Below are 27,082 nucleotides of genomic sequence, written 5' to 3'. Positions count from 1 at the left end.
GATGAAGATTTTCTAGTGATCAAGCAGCAGATTGAAGCTCCTGAAAGACTGGAATTACAGCCAGATCAACTGTGTTCAGCAGCGATACTGTGAGTGTTTGGACACAATTCATTTAGAGAACTGAGTGTTAAATCACCGCAGACACAAAAATAAAAGCAGACGATCAGGAGACAGATTCATTCTGAGTCAATTCAGCCTCTGTTTCATTCTGATCTCAATCACATTCATGATTATTCACACTGTCATCAGTTCATATCAGAGATTCACAAGTTCATCATTAAATGAGTCACAAATGTACTTTTATTCATTCTGATGATCAGTTTACAATATAAATATTAAAGCAAACATATTCCTCTATTAAAGATTCAGAACAGTATGTGTCTGATCTAGATTATAACTTTTGGATGACAATAAAAAACTAATTACAAATAAATGAATACAAATGTAATGATGTGAGATTAGATGACTGTGAACATCAGAAAGAGGATTTACAGACAGTCTCTCTATCGTTTAATATCACACAGAGACACTGAGGAACCAGGATAAACTATAAATCCAGCACAGAGAGGTTCAGTGAATGTGGTGTATAATGTGTGTAAGTGTGTGAGTGTGTGTGTGTCAGAGACACTGTAGAAGGACAGAGAGCCGATCGACACGTCCACATACACTCCTACTCTATTACAGGATGAACGGATGTCAGGTATATTAGTGCTGTTATTATTGTGAAAGACAGTGAATCTGTGATCAGAGCACCACAGACTCCAGGATTTGTCATTTAATCCAAACACACAGTCTTCACTCCCTCCTTTCCTGCTGATTCCTTTATATGACACTGATATACCAGCATCATCTCCGCTCCGTTCAGTCTCCCAGTAACAGCGTCCAGTCAGACTCTCAACACACAAAACCTGAGGAGCATTATCAAATCTGTCTGGATGATCAGGATACGGCTGACGATCTTTCACAAATGTGATCTTCCTGTTGTCATCAGACAGAACGAGTTGATAGTTTGCTGTGTTTGGATCCAGAGTGAGATCACAGGCATCTGAACACAAGAAGAGAGAAACATCAAGAACAGCTCAACAGTGAAGATGTCTGTGTGTGTTTACAGCTTTGACTAGATTTGTCCAGAATGTCCTCACTATTCACAGATGTGTTCACTAATATAGAGAAAGCTGGTTTAAATGTTAAAGCATAACGATAGCAGGTTTCTGCAGCAGCGGCTCGCTTTGGTTTTCAGATGATCCTGTGTGTGTTTGTGTGACTGTGAACAACATCAACACTTTCTATTTACAGTGTGTTTCTGCAGCGTTGATCATTGGAGCCAATCACAGACGAGTTTGTTGAGAGTGTGAACACAACGGCCAATCAGAGTCATTTATTCAGAATCTGCTCAATACACCAGAGTTTGTTCAACATGAGCTCTCCCAGAAATATGAGAATAAATATATAGATATATTTTAGGAAATATATTTCTTGGCCATTTTTTGTTTATACAATGTCACCACTTTCACTTTTACTGTGTGTGTGTGTGTATATATATATATATTATACGCACATTTTTTACAATATTTATTTACTGCTATTTTCCATCAAGACAAAAAAAAGAGTATTTTTTTTCCACAATATATTTTACATTTATAAATACTTTTAAAAATACATGTTTAAATATATAAATAAATATATAAATATATATGCATTTCTCACACTGTCAAAAAGAAGATCACATGACTGGTAACAACGGCTGCCAAACAAAACTCATCCCAAAAAAAGAACATTTCTAGCTTTTTTTCAAATGGAATTTACTTAATTTTTTTTTTTTTTACAGAATTTTAAAGTGGAAGATGGATGGACTTGCAAGTGCAATTTGTGTCATAATATAAAACAACAATGCTGGAAAAACCATAAGTCTTAGTCTGGATAAAAGGGCAAAATATTGAGAAAAACATGCATTTTCTAATGTATCTAGATTAATATGGATGTAGCTTACAGTTTTTATCAACTGCTTACACACACAATCTTTACTTGTCACACAATTTGTGAAAGCTGACACTCAAACACCAGAAGCACACACCAAATCTACAAAACCATACGCTAATTCTCAGTCTTTGACTCGGTTTTAAATTTCATAAAGCACTTTTTGTAAAACACAACACACAATTCTCTGTGTAACACCCAAATCTAACAGGAAGTATCTTGATTTCCTTTTTCAAACACAAGCGATGAAGACAAGTAGGGCTCGCTGCAGCCTGCGGTGGACATCCAACCCCGCCCACATCCAAATGTGACGTCAGCCACCACGCCCACGTCAATGCGTCATCGTGTGACTCCCCTCCCCATCGGTAGCCTTAAAGCGGTGCATTTCAAAATACTTCACGAAATTTATCCATGTAAAGTAGCTCTTTCTAAATTCATGGATATTGATAATACCTGCAGTTTCTGTAACACACATGAGGAAGACTTGTGTCATTTGTTTTATAATTGTGAATTGTCTCTTAGTTTTTGGTCTGATGTTAGCACCTTTCTTTTTCTGCAAAGAAATGTTAATTATATGCTTTCTTTAAAAGATGTTATCTGTACTTATTCTCATAAAAGTAAAATGATTGAGTACGTTGTTAACTTTTACATTTTGCAAGGCAAATATTATATTCATAAACAGAAATTTGCTAAATGCATACCAAAATGTAATTTATTTTTATCAGAAATAGAAGTTTTGAAAAAGTCTTTAAAACAAATGAATACATTTGTTGTTACATTTCGTGGATAACTTTTTTTCTGGTTATGCTCCAACAATATAATTTTTGTATATAAGGGAAAAGGAAGAAAATTTGAACTATTGTTTAGTTGTTTCTAGGTTTTAATTTAGTTTTTGTTTATTAATTTACTTTTTATTTATACGTTTATTTATTTATTTTTTTCTCTATATGGTATTAGTTTATTTATTTATTTTTTCATTTTTTTTTTGTTTTTCCCCCCTCTTATTACATATTGTATTACTGTATACAGATTAAGCTTGTATTTTGTGTATCTGGATTTCTATTTCAATATTTTTGTAATGTCCAATTATTCTTTAATAAAATAAAAAAAATAAAAAGAATCCCAATGTTGCACGCATGTGCAAGAATGGCGGAAGTATGTTGTATCAGGGATGTAAACAAAACAGTTTGTATTAAATAAAACAAATTAAACCTAAGTCACCTTTCATATGGAACTAATTACATTCGAACAGCCGGTAAAACGCTTGCTTTGGTTGATTAAAGTTAGGAAAATGGTAATTGGTAATAAAACATTTAAACCCTACCCTATTTGTGTAATGAGATAAATTCACGTTTATTACAATCGATTTTGACATAGCTTAGACAAGATCAGATTTAGATGGACAATTAAGTTTTGTTATTGTAAAATTAACACAGCATATTTTCATTTTCATCTAATTCTCTAAAGATATGTCCACAAATGTGAACATTGCTAATCATATTATCACTATTTTAATGTGTTAATACTATTTAATATGTTGGATGTGTGACGTGTTTGAACATGGGCGCGGCGTCTGGTGTCACACTTGGATGTGGGCGGGGTTGGATGTCCACCGCAGGCTGCAGCGAGACGCTCCTCGATGAAGATGCCACACTAATAGATCAGTGCCTCACACTAACTCCTCTCTTGTGCAAACACTCATGGCTTTACTAAACACCAACTAAACATGGCTTTAGAATAGACCTTGAAATATACTTTGGAATAATCACCTTTTTCAAAATTATGTTTGGTTTCAGTCCAACTACTGTACACATGCTTGATATACACTACCAGTCAAAACAGTGAGATTTTTAAATGTTTTTAAATGTTTTTTTATTGTCTTCTGTTCACCAAGCCTGCATCTATGTGATCTAAAATACAGCAAGAGCAGTAATATTGGGATATATTTGAATATTTACAGTTTTTCTCAGTTGCAAAAACACTATAACCAGGCTTTTGAACTAAAATTACAAAACCATAACGCCATTTCCCTAAACTATAAACACTATTCTCCTGCTTTAGTCAGATTTGGTGAACTGTTACTGTAAAACTCTACACACAAATCCCTACATTTCTCCTCAAAGACCATGTGGTCATTTAGAAACACTAGCATTCAATATTGTTCACTTGAGTCTGCAAAGTTTGAGCTCAATTAGCACACAATTATCCGTAATTACAGAGAGCCAGTATTTATGTGCTTGTCAAAACCATTCACACACTTTTTTGTTAACTGCGAAACAGAACGTTGAATTCCTCTCCATAACAAACTCCCTTTTATCCAGATTTTTGTAGTCGCTCTGGCGTTTGTCAAAAAGCTCTTTGTGTTCAGACACCAAAGACACCAGCAACTCCACATTCATCTTGTCTTGAGGACTCTTCATCTACTTTCATCTTCCTCTTGTGTCCTCATCAACACAAGAAAGTGAAGCACAACCGCAACACGGCTGTCGTCATTTACACACAATAATTCAGAATTCTTCACACTTGTTTCTAAATATTTAAATATACAAAATCAAAGCCAGATGGCACGGCTGCATCCGTTGTTTTGAGAGTTCAGAAGAGTGCAAATACCAGATGATGGAAGAGGAGTAAGAGCAAAACCAAAAACAGTCTTTTCAGATTAAATTAGAGCTGCTGTAATAGACCATGTTCTTGTGCATGGAAAGACAGAGACAGAACAAAGAGTTACACAGTTTTTACTATTCATTTTCTTTGTTCTAATGTCCGTCCTTCAATTTTACTTCTTCAAATGTTATTTCAATTCACTTGATTGCTCCAAATTACCATCTGTTGTATATGTTCTCTATTCTTATGTATGCTTTGGCAAAGCAAAATGTGCTTTTGTCATGCCAATAAAGCTGTTTGAATCGAGTGAGAGAGTGAGTGAGTGAGTGAGTGAGTGAGAGAGTGAGTGAGTGAGTGAGTGAGTGAGTGAGTGAGTGAGTGAGTGAGTGAGTGAGTGAGTGAGTGAGTGAGTGAGTGAGTGAGTGAGTGAGTGAGTGTGTTTATAGACCTACACTTTCGTAGTCCTGCTGTCATCCTGATCTCTCCTCCATGATCCACACTATAAACACACAAACACACATTAATGTAGATCTGCATCATTCACACACGTTCAGTATGATAGTATTAGTGTATGACATACTTGAGTATCTGCAGTTTATAGTCCTCCAGTTTGTGTTTGAGCAGCTGTACTCCTGATTCTCCTGGGTGATTGTAGCTCAGATCCAGCTCTCTCAGGTGTGAGGGGTTTGAACTCAGAGCTGAAGACAAATAACCACAGCCTTCCTCTGTCACCATACAGCCAGACAACCTACAGACACACACAAAGTCAGATCATATACAGACACACACAGACAGATCATCTACAGACACACACAAAGTCAGACAACCTACAGACACACATCAACATTATGACTGTCTGACTGTACTTTATCCTTTATATGTTCTTAATACCTCAGTATCTGCAGCTGACAGTTTGGACTCTTCAGTCCATCAGAAATAATCTTCACTCCTGAATCCTGCAGGTCAGTGTTACTCAGATCCAGCTCTCTCAGGACACAGTTTGAGGATTGAAGAGCTAAAGACAAACTCTCACAACACTGAGCAGAGAGATTACAGCCAGCAAACCTGAAAGAGAGCAGAACACACACATCAACATTCAGATCATCTACAGACACACATCAACATTATGACTGACTGTACATTCAATTAAACTTAATTACACTTTATTGGTGGAATTTCTTCCAAAAATGTTCTTGCATCTCACAGTGTGTACTGTTTCACATCAATACACTTCCACACCAATGAATAACCAAACAGTACAATAGACTCAACTTAATAAAACAATAACAGCAATACAAATACATGGCTACAGTGCATTAGTATAGTCCTTTCTACTTTCCGGAGCCCAGAGGCCTACAAGACCCCTAATTCTCATTTATAAATATTACAGACTAATAAACAAAGCAATTACATAATCTGCAACTCTAAGCCTCTGCTTGAAGACAAAAAGTGATATGCCTCATACAAAATGTGAGAAGGGTCAGACATAACTTTTCCTATGACACCCTGAAGCCCCCTGCAGTGACAGACCCCTTCAGCCCCAGAATATGATTTTAAACACGAAAAACTAATCCCTCTGATCTGACTGTGCCACCTCAGATTCAATTTCATCCTCATCTGCAGAATGTTTAAAAAATTAGTCTAGTCTTTCTATAGCCTTCCAAAAAAAAAAAAAAAAAAACCTTGTTCAAACATCAACTAAATGATCTGACCACTCAGGTATGAATGGATTAAGAATATTAACACTCTGACCATCTCATTATCTACTACTATAGGTTTCTGTGTTGTTGACAATCTGATCTCCTTTTCTAGACGATTTAATTCTGTTGTATCCTTCTTCTTAAAAGCACTTTTCTCTACATCCATCACATGCCTAACATCTTTAGTAATGTACATCTCATTATTCGGACAGATTGTAATCTCCTTAGTTGGTATCACTGACTGCACACAGAAACCTATGTAGTCTGTTAATGCTTTTTTCTCTGGTTTACTGCTCTTCAGCTTAGATTTCTACATTTCTACTAGGGATGCAACAATACAGTTAGTCCACGGTTCAATATGTACTTCGGTTTTTAACCACGGTTTTCGGTTCGGTTCGGTTCTGATATCTTGCCACTTCAGTGTGGGTTTTTTTGGAACAAATTAACAAAATACTCCTGTAAACCTCTGCACACTAGATAAAGTGTGGTTGAGTATGTGTCTGCTTAATTTTTCTTTTGAGAGAGGTATAATTTTTTTGATTTTTACGCAAAATAGAATGGGTTTCATTCATACTGGATGCCAGAGGGCGCCCTTGTGCAAAAAAAGAAAACACATATGCATCAAATTAGTAGCGCTAACAACGTTCCGTTCCAGCTTCTCTAATATGGATAAAAGCATCGCTATTGCTGTAACTTATTAAAAACAAGATATAACGGTAAACGTTTTGAATGATGAAATCTAAGGACAATAAACACTCGTCTGCAATAATATATGGTTTATCTGTGTTCTTCAAGCCATCTCGGGTATTTTCATAAGCCATTGCTAATCGACATACATTGAATATGAGTATAGAATTTATCGTCTGCCTCATTCTGTGATGAGAATCCACATCAGATCACAACATAAGGAAGTTATTTCAAACACTCGACTGATGTTGTGAATTAAAAACAAGTTATAATGTTTTTGTAACTTTATTTTATAACTTTTGTTGGACAACAGGTTTAGAAAGGCTTATCATTGCATGTCATTAGAATGGAAGATGCTCTGCGTGTTGCGTTATTTTTTTCAAATATAAGAGAGGAAGCGTTTTCTCATTTCAGCACATGAAATCATGGGCAAACATTCAGCAAATTCCAAGAGAAATAAAAGGAAGGAAGATATTTAGATGCAAAACCGAAAAACCGCAATTCACAAGCGCGTATTGAACCGTGGATGTCGTACCGAACGGTTCGATATTATATTGAGTATTGTGACATCCCTAATTTCTACAAGATGTACCACATTATGATCCGGGTTTGCAACCAGTAACCTTATCCTGGACACATATTCTCCCTCCACATTTACAAAACAATTAGCAGCAAGTTACTCTTCTTTGATTGGCCCTTTACATATCACTTAAAACCCAGCATTGTTATATCCAGTTTAAAATAGTTGATATCAACAAGTACTGGAGCGTCTGGATGCTGCATATGAACACAATCTGCCACAGCAGTCTCCACTCTCATTGACTTTACACTGTGAGCTACATAAACCACCACCAGAACACAACCAAATTACCTGGACAGGTAGAAATCAGACTCAAATACTAAATCTCCATGTCTGTGTCACAAACCTTTCCATTCACTTTATACTGATGACACCATATATCTTTATATAGACAGATCCCACATTATCTCACATATGTCCTTAATACCTCAGTATCTGCAGCTGACAGTTTGGACTCTTCAGTCCATCAGAAATAATCTTTACTCCAGAGTCCTGCAGGTCAGTGTTACTCAGATCCAGCTCTCTCAGGACACAGTTTGAGGATTGAAGAGCTGATGACAAACTCTCACAACACTGAGCAGAGAGATTACAGCCAGCAAACCTGAAAGAGAGCAGAACACACACATCAACATTCAGATCATCTACAGACACACATCAACATTATGACCGACTAACTGTACATTCAATTAAACTTAATTACACTTTATTGGTGGAATTTCTTCCAAAAATGTTCTTGCATCTCACAGTGTGTACTGTTTCACATCAATACACTTCCACACCAATGAATAACCAAACAGTACAATAGACTCAACTTAATAAAACAATAACAGCAATACAAATACATGGCTACAGTGCATTAGTATAGTCCTTTCTACTTTCCGGAGCCCAGAGGCCTACAAGACCCCTAATTCTCATTTATAAATATTACAGACTAATAAACAAAGCATTTACATAATCTGCAACTCTAAGCCTCTGCTTGAAGACAAAAAGTGATATGCCTCATACAAAATGTGAGAAGGGTCAGACATAACTTTTCCTATGACACCCTGAAGCCCCCTGCAGTGACAGACCCCTTCACCCCCAGAATATGATTTTAAACACGAAAAACTAAACCGAATGCGATTTCGATTGAAATATCGGTACCCCTCTGATCTGACTGTGCCACCTCAGATTCAATTTCATCCTCATCTGCAGAATGTTTAAAAAAATGAGTCTAGCTTTTCTATAGCCTTCCAAAAGTACTCCCCACTTGTTCAAACATCAACTAAATGATCTGACCACTCAGGTATGAATGGATTAAGAATATTAACACTCTGACCATCTCATTATCTACTACTATAGGTTTCTGTGTTGTTGACAATCTGATCTCCTTCTCTAGACAATTTAATTCTGTTCTATCCTTCTTGTTAAAAGCATTTTTCTCTAGATTCATCACATGCCTAACATCTTTAGTAATGTACATCTCATTATTCGGACAGATTGTAATCTCTTTAGTTGGTATCACTGACTGCACACAGAAACCTATGTAGTCTGTTAATGCTTTTTTCTCTGGTTTACTGCTCTTCAGCTTAGATTTCTACATTTCTACAAGATGTACCACATTATGATCCGAGTTTGCAACCGGTAACCTTATCCTGGACACATATGCTTCCTCCACATTTACTAAACAATTACCAGCAAGTTACTCTTCTTTGATTGGCCCTTTACATATCGCTTAAAACCCAGCATTGTTATATCCAGTTTAAACTGGTTCATATCAACAAGTACTGGAGCGTCTGGATGCTGCATATGAACACAATCTGCCACAGCAGTCACCACTCTCATTGACTTTCCACTGTGAGCTACATAAACCACCACCAGAACACAACCAAATTACCTGGACAGGTAGAAATCAGACTCAAATACTAAATCTCCATGTCTGTGTCACAAACCTTTCCATTCACTTTATACTGATGACACCATATATCTTTATATAGACAGATCCCACATTATCTCTTGTATGTTCTTCAGTACCTCAGTATCTGCAGCTGACAGTTTGGACTCTTCAGTCCATCAGAAATAATCTTCACTCCAGAGTCCTGCAGGTGATTGTTACTCAGATCCAGCTCTCTCAGGACACAGTTTGAGGATTGAAGAGCTGAAGACAAACTCTCACAATCCTGATCTGAGAGATTACAGCCAGAAAGTCTGGAAGAGATAAATAATAATAATAAAGACATGTAAAGAGGTTTTTAATAGTACAATGACAAAACAACAGAAAAGAACAAGTAGAAGAAGAATAAGTTACTAATCAAATAAAATCATTAACAAAATTCATTTGTACTACAGAAGTGGCACAGAAGAACAAAAGTGTCTTGTAGGTGTATTTTCATGTTTAATGAGGCTCAGAGGCGGCAAGAGAGCAATCAAATTCATAAATTCATGTTGAGATTAATGTTTTAAACATAACATTTTGAATATAGAAATATTAAATGATTTAAATCACTGAAAAGATATTTAAAACTGATTTAATTACTGAATCATTCATACATTTGATTTGTTTGAACGGCTGATTTAGTCAGGAATAAAACAAGTGACTGTCTTTGAATCATTGATTCGTTGAAAAACACGTTCGTTTATAAACTAAACACCGCTGTGTTTGAATGGAGATGTGCAGTGGCTCATTTGTGACTCGTTTCAAACTATTTGTGACGACAAATTAGAGCAAAATCAGACAATAGTGTTACAGTCAGACAATGTAAGACACTTAATAATAACTTCTTGTGTAACTGTTGTATTAAAGCTGTCGGCTGATATCCTCATGAGCAGTGCATTGATATGCAGCACCTTTGCACTTCGGGCACTTTAGTTTGGGCACATAATGTCCTTACGACAGAAGAAAGAAAGACACAAACATCTTGGATGACAAGAGGGTGAGTACATATCTGGATATCTGTTTATCTGTTTTGTTTGTTAAATGTAAGTTTTCATTTTTTTAAGTAACGATCAAGCGGCAGACAGTGAGTTGATCATAGCATATGTTTGATCAGTTTAGTCTTCTTAAATCATCACGACTTGCCTAAAATAAAAATTCTAGATCTAAAACAGTTCAAGCATATCACAATGTTAAATGCTTAACCGATATAAATGTGTGCTGCTAGACCCATATCCAGTCGTTTGTGTGGAGAGTGGAAGCTGAAGTGCAGGACATGGAGGCTTCAGATGATCACTCTTTAAGATTTTTTTCAGTGGAAATAATTTAAAATACGAAACTCCATTCGAGCCGCTGTTGATAGTCGCAGTAGCCTGATATCATGTTGTTTCCAATTTTTTCCAGCACCATTATTGATGAATGTGTAAAATATAAACATAAGGAGAAGCCTAAAACAAGCCCGATCCAGACCCACATCTGAGCTATGACCTGAGAATTGTCCAGCTCAGCCCTAGGGCCGTAAATAAGTCCGCTGGGGTCCGTCTGGCTCTGGCTAAAATATAAGGCTCTAACCCAGAAGAGTTTCACTGAACTTACAATTGTGACATAAATATTATGATTGTACTTCTGACAAATTGTGACCATTTACTTGTTTCTTAATACATAAATACAGCGCTTTCATGTTTTAACTCATTCAAAGGAACGATTTCATGAATAAACTGATCAGCATTTTCTTATCTCATGGACATATATTTGTTGTCTTGTCATGAGGACTGTTCTGTAAACCAGAAGAGATGTGTCAAAGATGGACAGATAATGAATAAGAACATGTGTGACCTGCTGAAATGTTTCTAAACCTGTTGTGACATTAATTTGATCCTGATGGTGACAAAGTAATTATGTGTTAGAAAACTAAACCTATATCTCTCATAATAGGTGCTGTAATAGTCAAACAGCTGGAACATTAAACATTATTATGAATAATTAGTGAAGATTAAATGTTTTATTATTGCTATAGATATTACCAGTAATGTATGTCACTATTTTATCTTCATTCACAAGTGAAAATGTCTGAATTCCAGCTTTACTGATGAATAGTGTCTGTCTCTTTGCTTCATCTGCTGCTGATTTAATGAATGAGTTTCACATCAGACTGAGTGTATTTACTGCAGCACTAACACACATTTTGATCAACTATCTACTGTATTAAGAGTGTTGTGACTCATTTAAGATTCTGGCCTGTTATTTAGGAGAAAATCTCTCATTTAGGAACATTTATTTTAAAGGGGTCAGATTCATTATTTAATATGATACTTTAGTTAATAATTAAACACTCACAGAGCTTTTCTGCAGTTGATCACAGCTGGTATCAGTCTTCTTCTGCCCTCATCTGATGTGTTGTATTTCATGGGGTCCAGCTCATCCAGCGGCTCCTCTGACATCTGAATCATGTAGGAGATTGTTGAGCAGTGAGCAGGAGAGAGTTCCTTCTCTGAGTGTTTGTCTGATTTCACAAACTCCTGAATCTCTCTGGACAGAGTCTGATCTTTCACTTCCAGCAGACAGAGGAACAGATTGATGGATTGACCAGTGGAGAGATCATAATGATTCCTAAAATTATCATCATCATCATCATCATCATCATCATCATCATCATCATCATCTTTGATCTTCTTTTTAATGTACTGTGTGGTTCTCCTGATGTTCTCTGAGCTGTTCTCTGTGTGTGTCAGTAGATCCTGTAAGAGTCTCTGATTGGACTCCAGTGAGACGCCCAGCAGAAACCGCAGAAACAGATCCAGATGGCCATTCTCACTCCTGAGTGCTTTATCTACTGCTGATGATAGTAGATAATACAGAGAGTCATTATTAAATCTGTAAGATCTGAATTCATCCAGTGGCTCTGTGTTCTTTGTTAAATAGCAGTAAAGCTCACAGAAAGCAGCCAGAAACTCCTGAAAGCTCAGATGAATGAAGCTGTAGACTTTCCTCTGATGAATCACAGATTCCTCCTTAAAGATCTCAGTGCAAATCCCAGAATACACTGAGGCGTCAGTGACGTCTATGCCGCTCTCAATCAGGTCCTCCTCATAGAACATCACATTGCCCATCATCAGCTGTTTGAAAGCCACTTCAGCAAGTTTCACAATCACTTCTCTGTTGGACTGCAGGAGTTTCTCTGGATCTCTCTCTTCATACTTCTGGTTCCTCATGTTGATCTGAATCAGCAGGAAGTGGATGTACATTTCAGTCAGAGTTTGAGGGATTTCTGCACTCAGATCTTCTTCCAGGATCTTCTGAAGCACAGTGGATGAGATCCAGCAGAAGACGGGGATGTGGCACATGATGTGGAGGCTTCTTGCTCTTCTGATGTGTGAGATGATTCTGCTGGCTTGATGCTGGTCACTGATTCTCTTCCTGAAATATTCCTCCTTCTGAGGCTCATTGAATCCCTGAATTTCTGTCAGACGGTTGATGTATTTGGAGGGGATCTGATTGGCTGCTGCTGGTCTGGAGGTGATCCAGATGAGAGCAGAGGGAAGCAGTTCTCCTTTCATGAGGTTTGACATCAACACACCCACTGATGAAGTCTCAGTCACATCACAAACTTTCTTTTTGCTTGAAAACCTCAGTCTCAGTCTGCTTTCATCCAGACCATCAAAGATGAACACAACTTTACACTCCTCATAAATCTTTGAGTCCAGATCTTGAAGTTCAGGATGAAAGTCCAGCAGAAGTCTGTGAAGACTGTACTGATGATCTCGGATCAAGTTCAGCTCTCGAAATGGAAGCACAAACATGAAATCTACATCCTGATTGTCTTTTCCCTCGACCCAGTCCAGAATGAACTTCTGCACAGAGACGGTTTTTCCGATTCCAGCGATGCCTTTAGTAAGAACAGTCTTGATTTTCTTCTTCTTCTTGTATCCTGGTTCAGATGAGGCTGTAAAGATGTCATTGCAGTAGATCAGAGTGTCTTGTGAGTGTTGTGTTCTGGCTGTTTTCTCCATCTGTAAAACCTCATGTTCTTCATTCACTCCTTCTCTCTCTCCCTCTATGATGTAGAGCTGTGTGTAGATGCTGTTCAGGAGGGTTTCATTCTCCTGGAGTTTCAGTCCCTCAAATAATCTCTCATACTTGTTCTTCATGCTGGTTTTGTGTCTGTCTTTGACTCTCTGTAGTTCATCATTCACTGGTTGATCATTTCTATCCAGGATCGGTGTAACAGGAGTGAATGTACAGGTCAGACGGATGGCAGAGGGTCTAAACTGTAAGTTGGAGACTTCATTTATTCTGCTGACACAACAACAACAAAAAGACAATACATTATAATCATGAAAAAGTACTGAAATGCACAAAGTTAAAATGACATTGTAAATCAATACAGATGTCATTCTTATATTTTTTGTCAAATTATTGTCTTGCATATTAACTTCATTTTAAGTTTATTTGCATAACACTTTTTGTAATGCACACTGTTCCAAAGCAGCTTCACAGATAAGAAAATACACAGAAAATGAAAGTCTTTTAATTCTCCTATAGCAAGCAGTGACAACAAACTCACTGAGATTAAACAACTTCCTCCTCAAACTGACATCACAGGTTCTGTTAGTCATTTCCTCATATCTAGTATTTCAATCATCATCACTAATTTGTCTTGACAGTTTCACAATTAACAATATATTCTACACTTCTCATAATCACATAAAAGGTCTCTAACACTGTGTCCTAAACAGACGTGACACAGCAGCGTAATGTGATAAAATCATCAAATATCAGTCAGACAGAAGTGTGAGCGGGTGAAATGAATTCAATCTAATTCAGAAATAAAAAACTTTAACATTATTAGAAACAGAATGTCACAGAATACACTTGCTTGAACATTTCTTGTTTTGTCTTAAATGTATTTTCAAGATGTGATGAACACTACCTATTACTGCTTTCAGCTATAAAGGTCTTACAAAATGATATTCCAACGATTGTAACATTAAATAAAGCACATAATGAGATCATTGTCATTCAGTAGTTTGTAAAGTCTAGTTCCAGCTGCAGTGTTGTGTGTGTTATTGATTTGATAAAGCACTGGATAACAAACTAAAATCTAATTGCAGAAAGGTTTATAGTCTGATGTATTGTGTTTCAGAGTGAAGCGCAGCACTAACTTTCATCTCATGATTCTGTTTTCAGTGTCTTGGAAATCAAAACATTTCTCTTAGTTTTAACTCTCATATTAATCCATTAGTTTCCTCCTAGTTTTACTAGATCTGTCAAAACACCATCACATTTACTCACCTGGGGTCAGAGGTCACTGGTTCATTACTGAAATCAGGAGGATAAGGCATTGATCGATCACTCTTCAGAGACACACAGCTGGGTTCAGGAGATGAAGATCTCTGTCTCCCCCTGCTGGAATATATATGAGAAAACACAAATATGTCTTCCTTTAGTTCTTCCTGCTGTTAACTTCATTATGAGTCTCTCTGTTGTCTAATAGTAGGTAGTGTCTCACCTGGGGTCAGAGGTCACTGCTTCATCACTGAGTTTAGGAGGATGAGGAGTTGATCTGTCACTCTTCAGAGACTCTCTGTTGTGTCTTTGAGATGCTGTTCTCTCACTGCTCCCTTTATTATCCATGATTAACTAGAGACCAAGAGTGTAGAATATAATACAGTATATAATGCATATGTAACCAGTTGTGATTAAGCCACATCAGAAAAAGGTATAAATCTAATTATCTGAGTAATGATCTGAATGCAAAATAAAGCAAACTTAGCTGAAATAAACAATGCTGATGAAATCAGATGAGTGTTTGTTACTATAGTTTTCTGTCAGAATAACCATTTGTCCAGTTCATTTTCAATATTAAGATGTAGTGATGTACAGTGTGATGAAGACAGCGGTCCTGATGCTGCTGTAATGCTGTTGGGTCACATTGTGTAACTGTCTGCTGAACATACTAACATAAAACCATAGCTATAAATAAATAGCAAAAGAGGGTTCTGCTGTTATGTCCGCACCAATGTCAAACCTGTAAACAAAATAAAAATAATAACTAACAATACATCCTTTATGTTCACTAAACATGCACAGAAGAGTTGTTCAGAGTCAAATAATGATGAATAGTTACCTCTGTGTCTCTATGTTTATCTGATTTGGGTCATCAGTGTGTGATGGTCAGACAAACATGATGCCTATTGCTTTACTGCTGAAACTCTGATGGAGAAAAGAACAGAAAAGACATGAGGGTGAGTAAAATTGGAAAGAGTGTAATTTGCACAGCTTCATGCGGTCACTAGCAGTTTGTGGAGGATCCTTTTCTGATGAATCTATAAAGTGATGGTTTACTGACTGTAGTGAAGAAGATCTGAACTCCTTTGAGATGAAGTCTTTATTTTATGTTTTTCTAAAAGTTAACTTGCTGTCATAATTTAAAGGTCTCATATTGTAAAAACTGAAATGTCCTGGCTTTTCTCATGATAACTGAGGTCTAGGGGTTATGTAACTACCATATAAGTTTCAAAACAGTCAATCCACAGTAAAATACACACAGCGCCTTCTTTAAAAATGTAATGTCCGATCTACTCAGTGACCTTCCTGAGCACCAAACACTGTCCCACCGTTCTTTTGTCAAACCCACAGACAACATCACATCAATGTCATCGCTGAACAACAACTCAGAAACAAATCGAGAAAACACTGTTCAGTCTATTAATGTCAGGAAACTACATCCTCACACAGGCTTCTGAACAACGTTAATATAAGAGACCAGCGGCACATCAACATTAGCCTCTTTCACACAGCAGTTCCAGAAAACACACAGATAATGTGTCCCGAGATCTGTTTCCAGAATTGTTTGGCTTGGTTCATTCACACAGTGATTTTTCCGAATATGTGCGTGCTTTACACACAACCCCTAAAGATCCTGTGAAGACATGTGACAGTTGGATGAGACATTTAATGTGATGTGTACATTGCACTAAACTGAAACTAAACTGGCAAATGATCTGCACTTCAGCGCTGATAGTGAGGATCTCTCTGATCGCTGCTTCATTCCAGTCCGCTCATATTTTATCATCGTGAAGAGTCGAGCGATAACATGCATCACCACTACAACACAGTTCACACAGACTTAGATGAGTGTTTGAGCTTTAAAGGTATATAAATTGTCCATTTTTTTTTTCAAAAACGACCAATTGTTTCGCTAGCTAGCTAGGACCTTCCTCATTGGCTGGGATCATTTAAAGCCAATTAAAGCTGCATTTAAACTGCATTTTGCATTGAAATCCATTATATTGAGATAATTCCTGAAATGTTTTTTTAATTATGATGATTATGAGACTGAAGAAATATGACATGAACATTGGATGACAAGGGGGTGAGTACATTATCTGTAAATGTTTTGTTCTGGAAGTGAATTTCCTCTTTAAAAGATATGGCAGTGACAGGTTTAATGAATCTATCTGGAAATATTTTGATGTTGACGAAGTTTGGTCATTTTGTGGTCTTGTTGATGAACCGATTCCCTTTTATTGTGAATGTAGTATAACTAATAATTGTGGGTTGATTTTATGTGTTCAGATGTTTAATTCTACTAATATGACCCACATTTTAATCCATAAAGACATTCTTTTCTCTCCTTCATCCATCACCCCTGAAGTTATAGTTTCATTGAATGCAGAGAAAGCCTCCAAGAACTACCTGTTCTTTGCATTAGGAAAATTCTTTATGCTTTCCCATCCTCCTCAGAACATCCCAATGGTGTTTGTTCTCGACCCGTTTTTGCTCCAACGGGGGACTAAATCTCTTCATTCCCCCTTAAATTAGCCTTGGATGGGTTTAAATATCTGGCCATATTTATAACCAATTCATTTAAAGACTTGTTTTTTAGGATTTTTATACCAATTTTGGACCAATGTAAATCAGATTTTGCTCGATGGAGCACCCGCTCCTTAACTTCAATAGGTTGTGTGAATCTTATTAAAATGATTATTTTGCCAAAGTTTTTGTATCTTTTTCAGCATGTCCCTGTCTGTCTTAATAAATCCTTTTTTACTCATTTAGACCGGCATTTAAATAGGTTCCTTTGGAGTAACAAGCCAGATCGTATTAGAAAATCAGTTCAGCTTCCCAAATCTGAAGGGGTTTAGCACTTCCAAACTTCTGATATTCCTTCTGGGCCTGTAATATTATTAAATGACTTTATTGGGTCAGCCTTAGGTGTTGTGCCACTAGTCCGCTCTGGTTACACATAGAGGTATCTTCTTCTCATTCCTTACTTTCTAATATTTGTTCTCAGTTTCCTCTAGTAATCCAGTATTAACACTATTAAGATTTGTCTTCAATTCAGGAAACAATTAGGCCTGCACAAAGCCTCAACTTACATGCCAATTTTAAATAATCATTTATTTCCACCATCCCTTTTAGACAGTGTCTTCAATATTTGGGCAAATAAAGGTCTTTGTACTTTGAATGACTAAAAAGACTAAAATATTTCCCAACAGAAGTGATGAGTGCAATACTTTTATTAAGGGATCATTGAGATCCTTTTACAAAATATGGAGCCCTATACTGGGTACTATTGGACTATCAGACCTTCTCTTTAGATACTTATTAGGGGATCAATTTAATAAAAATCTATAAAGAAATGTAAGCCCTTATTCCACAGATAAAGTAAATAATATCAAGTTTTCTCCCGCATAGAAGTTATTTACAAGGAAACAGCTCAATGTGTTTTAACATACACTACATTGCCAAAAGTATGCACTCACCCATCCAAATAATCGGAATCAGGTGTTCCAATCACTTCCATGGCCACAGGTGTATAAAATCAAGCACCAAGGCATGCAGACTGTTTTTACAAACATTTGTGAAAGAATGGGTTGCTCTCAGTGTCTTTGCCAGCTCAGGGATAAATGTAACGCCCTCCTCAACTCATTTAGGTTGTTTGGCTCCTGCAAATCACTTACTGCACGTACTTTTTCGGGCTCTACATCCACAATATGTCCAAGGAAACTCAATTCTGCTTTCCTGAATACGCATGTGTGTTTATTCAGTTTGAAACCCATATTCAGCTCAGGGCAATGGACGCTGAACGACCGGCTCAAACAGTGAAGCGCATTCTGAAACAGGACCCAGTGCTAGCATAATCATATTTGAATGTTTACATCTTTCTTTGTATGTTTTGACTGTAATAAATCCATGCAATTAATCTGAACTAAAAGCAGAATTCATGGTGTTCGATATCATTATAATCAGGGTTCGAAATTAACTTTTTTGATCACCAGCCAAAGTGGCTGGTAACTTTCTGAAGTTACCAGCCAATCAGAATTTCCATTAGACAAATTTTTACGTGGTGAAAATTAGGGGTGCAATGGTTTAAAAAAATTAAAAGTAAAGAAATACGAATAATCTATCTAACTAGAAGCAACAGCACAAATAAATACAATAGAGTAAAGATGCAATAAAATAAACTGATTTTTCGTTTGTTTGTTTTTTAAGTAGGTCTAACGACATCAGGCTGCGGCAGACGGAGGTTCTGAAGAGGGATTTCAGGAGCCTGATCGAGACGGTACGCAGCACAGCGCCCACGACGAGAATCATCGTGTCAGGACCGCTTCCCACATATCGACGTGGACACGAAAGGTTCAGTAGACTTTTTGCTCTAAATGAATGGTTGTTGTCATGGTGTAAAGAACAAAAACTGCTCTTTGTTAATAATTGGAATCTTTTCTGGGAGCGCCCTAGGCTTTACCGCGCTGATGGCCTGCACCCCAGCAGAGTCGGAGCAGAACTGCTGTCGGACAACATCTCCAGGACACTGCGCTCCATTTGACTAGTAAGCAATTCTTCAAATAGTTGCGATGATGGCTTTTGTTCTGCACATTTAAACGATAGTATTGGTGCTGTCCAACCTATAAAGACTGTGTCTGTTCCTCGAATAGTGAGGTCAAAACTAAAATTTAATGCAGGATCTAGAACAAATCTAATCGTGATTAGACCAAAAAAATGCACAATAAATGAACAAAATCAATTTTTAAAGCTTGGGCTCCTAAACATTAGATCACTCGCACCCAAAGCACTTACTGTAAATGAAATAATCACAGATAACAGTTTTTATGTACTCTGCTTGACTGAAACTTGGCTAAAACCAAACGATTACATTGGTCTGAATGAGTCTACTCCACCAAACTACTGTTATAAGCATGAGCCTCGTCAGATCGGTCGTGGCGGTGGTGTAGCAACAATTTATAGTGATATTTTCAATGTTACCCAGAAAACAGGGTACATGTTTAATTCATTTGAAGTACTTCTACTCAATGTTACTCTGTCAGATATGCAAAATAAATCTCTCCTATCTCTTGCTCTGGCTACTGTGTATAGACCTCCAGGGCCGTATACAGATTTCCTAAAAGAATTTGCAGATTTCCTTTCGGACCTATTGGTTAATTTTGATAAAGCATTAATTGTTGGAGATTTTAACATTCATGTTGATAATACAAATGATGCGTTAGGACTTGCGTTTACTGACCTGTTAAACTCTTTTGGAGTCAAACAAAACATCACTGGGCCCAATAACGTCTTAATCATACACTAGATCTAATTATATCGCACGGACTTGATCTTACTGATATAGATATCGTACCTCAAAGCGATGATGTTACCGATCATTTCCTCGTATCGTGCATGCTGCGTATCACTGATGTTAACTATATAGCTCCGCGCTATCGTCTGGGCAGAACTATTGTTCCTGCTACCAAAGATAGATTCACAAATAACCTGCCTAATTTATCTCAACTGCTCTGTGCACCCATAAATAAACATGAACTAGACAAAATGACTAGTAACATAGGCACTATCTTCTCTAATACATTAGAAACTGTTGCCCCAATCAAGCTAAAAAAGGTTAGAGAAAAACGTACTGCGCCATGGTACAACAGTAATACCCATTCTCTCAAAAAAGAAACTCGTAATCTTGAGCGTAAATGGAGAAAAACTAACTTAGAAGTTTTTAAAATTGCATGGAAAAACAGTATGTCCAGCTATAGACGGGCTTTAAAAGCTGCTAGAGCCGAGTATATCCACCAACTCATAGAAAAAAACCAAAACAATCCAAGGTTTTTATTTAGCACAGTGGCTAGATTAACAAATAACCGAACACCTCCTGACCTGAATATTCCTGCACAGTTTAACAGTAACGTCTTTATGAATTTCTTTACTGATAAAATAGACAACATTAGAAATACAATAACTAATATAGATACTACAGCAACTGATACTTCAACATTAGTCATTACACCCAAAGAAAAACTCCAGTGCTTTAAAACTATAGAACAGAAAGAATTAAATAAACTTATCACCACATCTAAACCAACAACATGCCTATTAGATCCTGTACCCACTAAATTACTAAAAGAGTTGTTACCTGTAGCAGAAGTACCGCTTCTTAATATTGTTAACTCATCGTTATCTTTAGGTCATGTCCCAAAACCATTCAAACTAGCGGTTATTAAACCTCTTATTAAGAAACCACAGCTAGACCCTAGTGAACTGGCAAATTACAGACCCATTTCTAATCTTCCATTTATGTCCAAAATTCTAGAAAAAGTTGTGTCTGCTCAATTGTGCTCCTTCTTGCAAAATAATAATCTCTTTGAAGAATTTCAGTCAGGTTTCAGGCCCCATCATAGCACAGAAACTGCACTTGTAAAAATCACAAACGACTTGCTACTTGCGGCAGATCAAGGCTGCGTCTCATTGCTAGTTTTACTTGATCTTAGTGCTGCGTTCGACACTATAGATCATGAAATACTCTTAGATCGATTACAAAACTATACAGGTATTCAAGGGCAGGCTTTAGGATGGTTCAGATCATACCTGTCCGATCGCTACCACTTTGTTTATTTAAACGGGGAGTCATCGCAGTTAACACCAGTAAAGTATGGAGTGCCACAAGGATCTGTCCTAGGTCCTCTACTATTTTCAATTTACATGTTACCCCTCTGTAATATTATTAGGAAATATGGGATTAGTTTCCATTGTTATGCTGATGATACTCAACTATATATTTCAACAAGACCAGATGAAACTTCTAACTTAGCAAAGTTAACAGAGTGTGTTAAAAATGTGAAAGACTGGATGACCAATAATTTTCTACTGTTAAATTCAGATAAGACTGAGATATTACTTATTGGACCAAAAAACAGTACACAGAATCTCTTAAACTACAACTTGCAACTAGACGGATGTACTGTTATTTCCTCTACAGTCAAAAATCTGGGTGTTATATTAGACAGCAACCTGTCTTTTGAAAATCATATTTCCTATGTTACAAAAACAGCATTCTTCCATCTTAGAAACATTGCTAAGCTACGGAACATGTTACCTGTTTCTGATGCAGAAAAGTTAGTTCATGCATTCATGACGTCTAGACTGGACTATTGTAATGCACTACTAGGTGGTTGTCCTGCTTCTTCAATAAATAAGCTACAGGTGTCCAAAATGCAGCTCCTAGAGTCCTTACCAGATCAAGAAAATATGATCATATTACCCCAATTTTACAGTCTCTACACTGGCTACCTATTAGGTTCCGTATCACTTACAAAATATTACTTCTTACCTATAAGGCCCTTAATGGTTTAGCTCCTGCATACCTAACTAGTCTCCTACTACGCTACAATCCCTCACGCTCCCTAACTAGTCTCCTACTACGCTACAATCCCTCACGCTCCCTAACTAGTCTCCTACTACGCTACAATTCCTCACGCTCCCTAAGGTCGCAAAACTCTGGACTTTTGGTAGTACCTAGGATAGCAAAGTCCACTAAAGGAGGGAGAGCCTTTTCTCATTTGGCTCCCAAACTCTGGAATAGCCTTCCTGATAACGTTCGGGGTTCAGACACACTTTCTATGTTTAAATCTAGATTTAAGACTCATCTCTTTAGCCAAGCATTCACATTATGTATCTCATAACGTTGTAATTTCAGTTACATCTGATCAAATGCACATTAATATTCTTCAGCTTGGGCTAAACCATCATTTTTGTTTGGTCAGAAGTTGGAACAGCAGCTACGCTAATTATTTCTCTGTTTCTCTGTCTTTGCCACGGGATTTCCATCCCGTGGTAACTAGGATTTACACAAGATTCAGATGAAGAGATGATGCCAACCCCTCAGAGGACCACAGATGATGCCAGCCTTGAAACAGCATTCAGCACCACATAATTTTCCTACAAGTCGATTACAGCACATAACCATTGCAATTAGTGTTCATCATCTGTTTGATTACACAGTTACTGATTTAATATTTATATCATATGTACATCGACTCAACATACAGTATTCACCACTAATAAGCTACTAAATATATTGTAGTAGCCTAAAACTTTTGTGCAGCTGCTCTGCAACAATCTGTATTGTAAAAAGCGCTATACAAATAAACTTGAATGAAAACTTGAATTAGTTTTTAGGTACAGAAACTATGCCGGGGCCCACCTCCTTCTCGGGTCAATTATTCAAAGGCCCCCCTATGCCTGACATTTCCTCTAAAGGTGTTTATTTTTAAACTTTTTTTATTAACCAAAACATTTGTTTTGCCTTTTTATTCTTCTAATGCATGTTATAAAAAACCTCAAACAAACAAACTCTAAATTAAAACTATACTTTTGAATTTAAAAGAAAACCCTCTGCTCAGTTCTAACTTTTTAACATATATACAGATTTAAATCTCCTGAATTCTTTAATTCAGAGATTCTTTACAACTTCAGAATATTTTTTTAAGCATTTAAGCATTCATTATAAAACACTCACAGGACAATCATTTTGACAACTACGAAAATACTTTAAAATTTCACGCAAAAGTAGGCCTACTATGGATCAGAGCCCCGAAAGCATGAATAGTTTGTGAATCAATAGCGGACTTATGCGTGCCTAGACTCCGATATACAAGAGTGTCATACATTACGCGCGAGTTCGTTAGTACAATTACTCTGATCGTACCTTTACATTAGCGAGATCGAGGGTTTGTTTCATGCAGCCAAGAGATGAAGTAGAGACCTGTTTTCCCGCGGGGGTATAGGTTACTTTTATGCAGGTTTTTGCGGGCGGGAGTGGGGCAAAGCATAAATGTCGCGGGCGGGAGCCGGACGAAATAACATTTCTGCGGGAGTAATATTTGCACGCGTTCTGAGGCGCGGGTTTGCGCGCTTCGGATGAGCGCACACACAGATCTTCTCACTTCTCACTGCGTGCGCGGGTTTACGTCTTATGGCTCTTAACCCTTATGTGTTGTTAGGGACGTTTTCGTCCACTGAGGGGTGCTGTTGAGTCTTAATTTGGCCACAACTTTTTCTCTGTTAAAGCAAATGGAATGATTTTTGGTGACTAATCTTATTTTGATACATATTTTGGGAAAATGCTTTGAAATTTTTCAAAAACTCAACAGTACACTGTGGGCAAATTTACTACCCTTTCGTTATGTTTCGTGGCTGAAAACAGACACTACTTTAAACTGCTGTAAAAATGTATCAGATAAATATTTTTTCAATTTTTTTTTGCATAAATCTATTAATCAACCTCAGTCCTGCTCAAAAATACTAAATGTTTAAAAAAAATTCAGGATTTTAACTCTTTAATTGCCAAATTCCTAAATGATGTCACTGATTTGGGAAAAAAAACCCCACAAAATTACTAATTTTCAATATAAAAGGTAATTGTGGCCTGGATTTTTTTTTTTTTTTACCTTTTTAACAGTCTTGGACATGTGAAAGATTAGTAAGAACATTGGCTTTCATGCATTGTTAGTTTTGGCGCAGCATCAGATTTTCATTTTTTCTCCCTCATTTATTGTTTGTGGCTGTTTTTGCCCCATTGACTTCCATTATAACCACATTTTTTGATTGCAAAGCCATGACACCATATAATGCTGAATTCTTGATTGTTTGTGGTTTTCCCTGTTGGGAAGGGGTCAAATTTGTAAATTGTACTGTTGATTATCAGTTGGCCCCATTAACCCTTTAGATAGGCCTTTGCAAAAAAAAGCTTAGTTTTACATAGAGTTCTATGGAGTATAACGGCATATTATATTGTGCGTGTGTGTATGTGTGTGTGTGAGCGTGTGTGAGTGTGTGAAAGTGTGTGAAAGTGTGAGAGAGACCTTTGTGCACCTTGATACCCCTAAGAAAATCTAAATAAGCACCTCAGCTCTCAGAACAACATGGAGTAAACAAAAATAAAGTATATTTATGTATTTGTTTACCATATAGTTCTGAGAGCTGAGGTGCTTTTTTTGATTTTCTGAGATGTATCAAGGTGCACAGAGGTCTCTCTCACACTCACAGACACTCACACACACTCTCATACACTCGCACACACTTTCACACACACTGTAAAAAATTACTCTGGGGGGTATTAAATACAACCCATAAAAAACAGTTAGATTTTACTTAACAGTGTTTCCCCTACCATTATCTTAGGGGGGCGCCCCGCCCCCCCAACGGCACCCCCCGCCCCCCTTGAATGTCAAGTTCATTTTATTTTTGATATAGCGTCAGATCACAATAGAAGTCATTAAGGTTATCTTTCCTATAGAACAGGGCTATACATTGTTCTTTTATTAAACAAACTAAATTGCCTTGTGTTATTTATCTTATTTACACGAAGGCATGTCATTTCTGTCTTTACATGATCGCGTGTTTACAATGTCTCATCTGCGAAAACACAGACGGGATCGCGGACTCCATTCATAAAAACCGAATCTACTATAGCGCGAAATGCCACGTAAATTCGTCGATTTTTGGATTAATAAATCAAAAGTTGGTCTGTCACTTAATTCAAATCGCGATATGGACTAGTGTCTGTGAAAACTGAAATGCAAAAAGACCGTTTCAATATGAATCCTGCATGCTCCGTTTGCCTCTGTATGTATGAATGGTGGAGACGCGCTTTTACTACACGCATATACTGAAGCACACGTGACGCTCCCGCTAATTTTGGGCATTTGCATCTCGCATGAACAGATAAACTCAATATCCAAAGCTGCTGTGAGTGTCACTTTTACCGTTTCATTTGAGAAAACTAGCATCATAACATGCTGTACACACACAGAAACTTCAAGGCAACCTGTCAAAATAAAAGTAACATGTAACAGAACATTAGTCTTGTATTACTTTTGTACAGTATAATGTAGTTGTTTATATATTCCTATTTAAATAATTGACATGAAACAATATATATGATAAAAATAAATATAACAAGATTAACCACTTAATTGTAGAAAAAATACTACAATTATTATTTAAATGTTAAATTATTATTATTTATTGATTTTAACAGTAAACCTCTGTTTGTTTGCCAAAAATTAAAAGGGTTTATTTTTCATTTGATTAAAAATAAATAAATGTTTATACTTTTAATTTGATTATGAGAAAAAATAATACACACAAGAATTAAAAAAAAAAAAAAAAGCAAAAGTTGGTAGAGCCCTATTGTTCAAAATGTTAAAATAGAGAGTTTTGGACTTATTTTTCCACTGAATAAGTCTATAATAATGTTTTCGTTATTTCACAAAGTAGGGTAAAGTACCGGGAAAAAAAAAGTAACGTTGGCTACCGGCACCCATCCCCCCCCCCCCCCCACCACTGGAAACCTAGGGGAAACACTGCTTAAGTTAAAGTAAGTAAAATATATAGACCATTTCAAGCGCTATTCGGCGGCTTAAGGAAGTGACGTCGTTGGTCCCAGGACGTTTCCGGTTAGTGATCCAGCGCATTCAAAACAATGGCGAGAAGCGCTTTATGAACAGTGGGATTGCGGTCATATATATACAAACATCCTGCTTAAATGTCTAAATTAAAATTAGATCCTTGTCGTTCGGTGGTTGTGTGCTCCCTCTGGGGCGGTACTAACATTCTGAGACGTGTTTAACGGTAGATTTCCGCGAAACGTACCCGTGTTGCGGCAGTGAAGGAGAAGGCTGGATAACATCAAGCAACTCTAGGATATACAGCGCACATTTCGATTCAGGCAAGTAAATATCGTTTTTAATTAATCGGTTTATTTGTATATCTTTACGTTAACTCTTCAAGTATGATGCTGCATAATTTAAATAAATTTCGTAATGTAACGTTAATGAAAAAAGGCAAGTTTTTTATTTCTGTTTTATTGCTAAGTGTTATGTGGGTTAAATTCATATTAGTCGTCTAGTTATTTTGTCAGTTGACAAATGCAGTGAGTAACATGAAAGTACGTGAATGTCGTATTGTGTAACAGTTAACGGCAGTAGTTTACAAAACGTAATGTTTATGGTAAATATTATTTTCCATCACATAAGCTTTGGTAATGTTAATTCCAAGATGTACTGACGTATTAAGCAATAATAGCATTATTTTTTTTTTATATTGTGCATTATATTAAATAATTGTTTTTCTACTTCCTTATATAATGTAAACAAAATTTATACAGGTGATTTCTAATATCATTTGTTTCTTAGTCTAGGAAGCATTTTGATGTAAGCAGTTGTAAATATGCAGCAGGGTCACTAAATCTGACAATACAGTGTAATACTGAAATTTGTTAGCTCCCTGTAATTCCCATAGAATTGGTTAAATGTTATATACATTTTCATAATG

At 36.8% G+C, this 27,082-nt stretch overlaps 3 protein-coding genes across 3 annotated transcripts in view; all 3 read right to left on the bottom strand.

The window, feature by feature from the left end:
* Window positions 1-27,082, bottom strand: part of LOC141336086 (uncharacterized) — a 123,521-nt gene that overhangs the window by 83,916 nt on the left and 12,523 nt on the right. The window lies entirely within an intron of this gene.
* On the bottom strand, window positions 317-15,094 carry LOC141336302 (stonustoxin subunit beta-like). Its single transcript, XM_073841867.1, is given in 4 exon segments — window positions 317-1,045; window positions 5,034-5,080; window positions 14,753-14,857; window positions 14,925-15,094. Coding segments are annotated over 4 exon segments (864 nt in total). The 3' UTR covers window positions 317-503.
* On the bottom strand, window positions 11,794-13,691 carry LOC141336119 (protein NLRC3-like). Its single transcript, XM_073841640.1, has one exon. It carries the CDS (start codon window positions 13,606-13,608, stop codon window positions 11,794-11,796), a length of 1,815 nt encoding a protein of 604 aa, XP_073697741.1. The 5' UTR covers window positions 13,609-13,691.

Source organism: Garra rufa, chromosome 6 (assembly GCF_049309525.1).
Source record: "Garra rufa chromosome 6, GarRuf1.0, whole genome shotgun sequence".
NCBI lineage: Eukaryota > Metazoa > Chordata > Actinopteri > Cypriniformes > Cyprinidae > Garra > Garra rufa.
The sequence above is the reverse complement of the archived record's forward strand: the minus strand, read 5'-3'. Positions and strand labels throughout refer to the sequence as shown.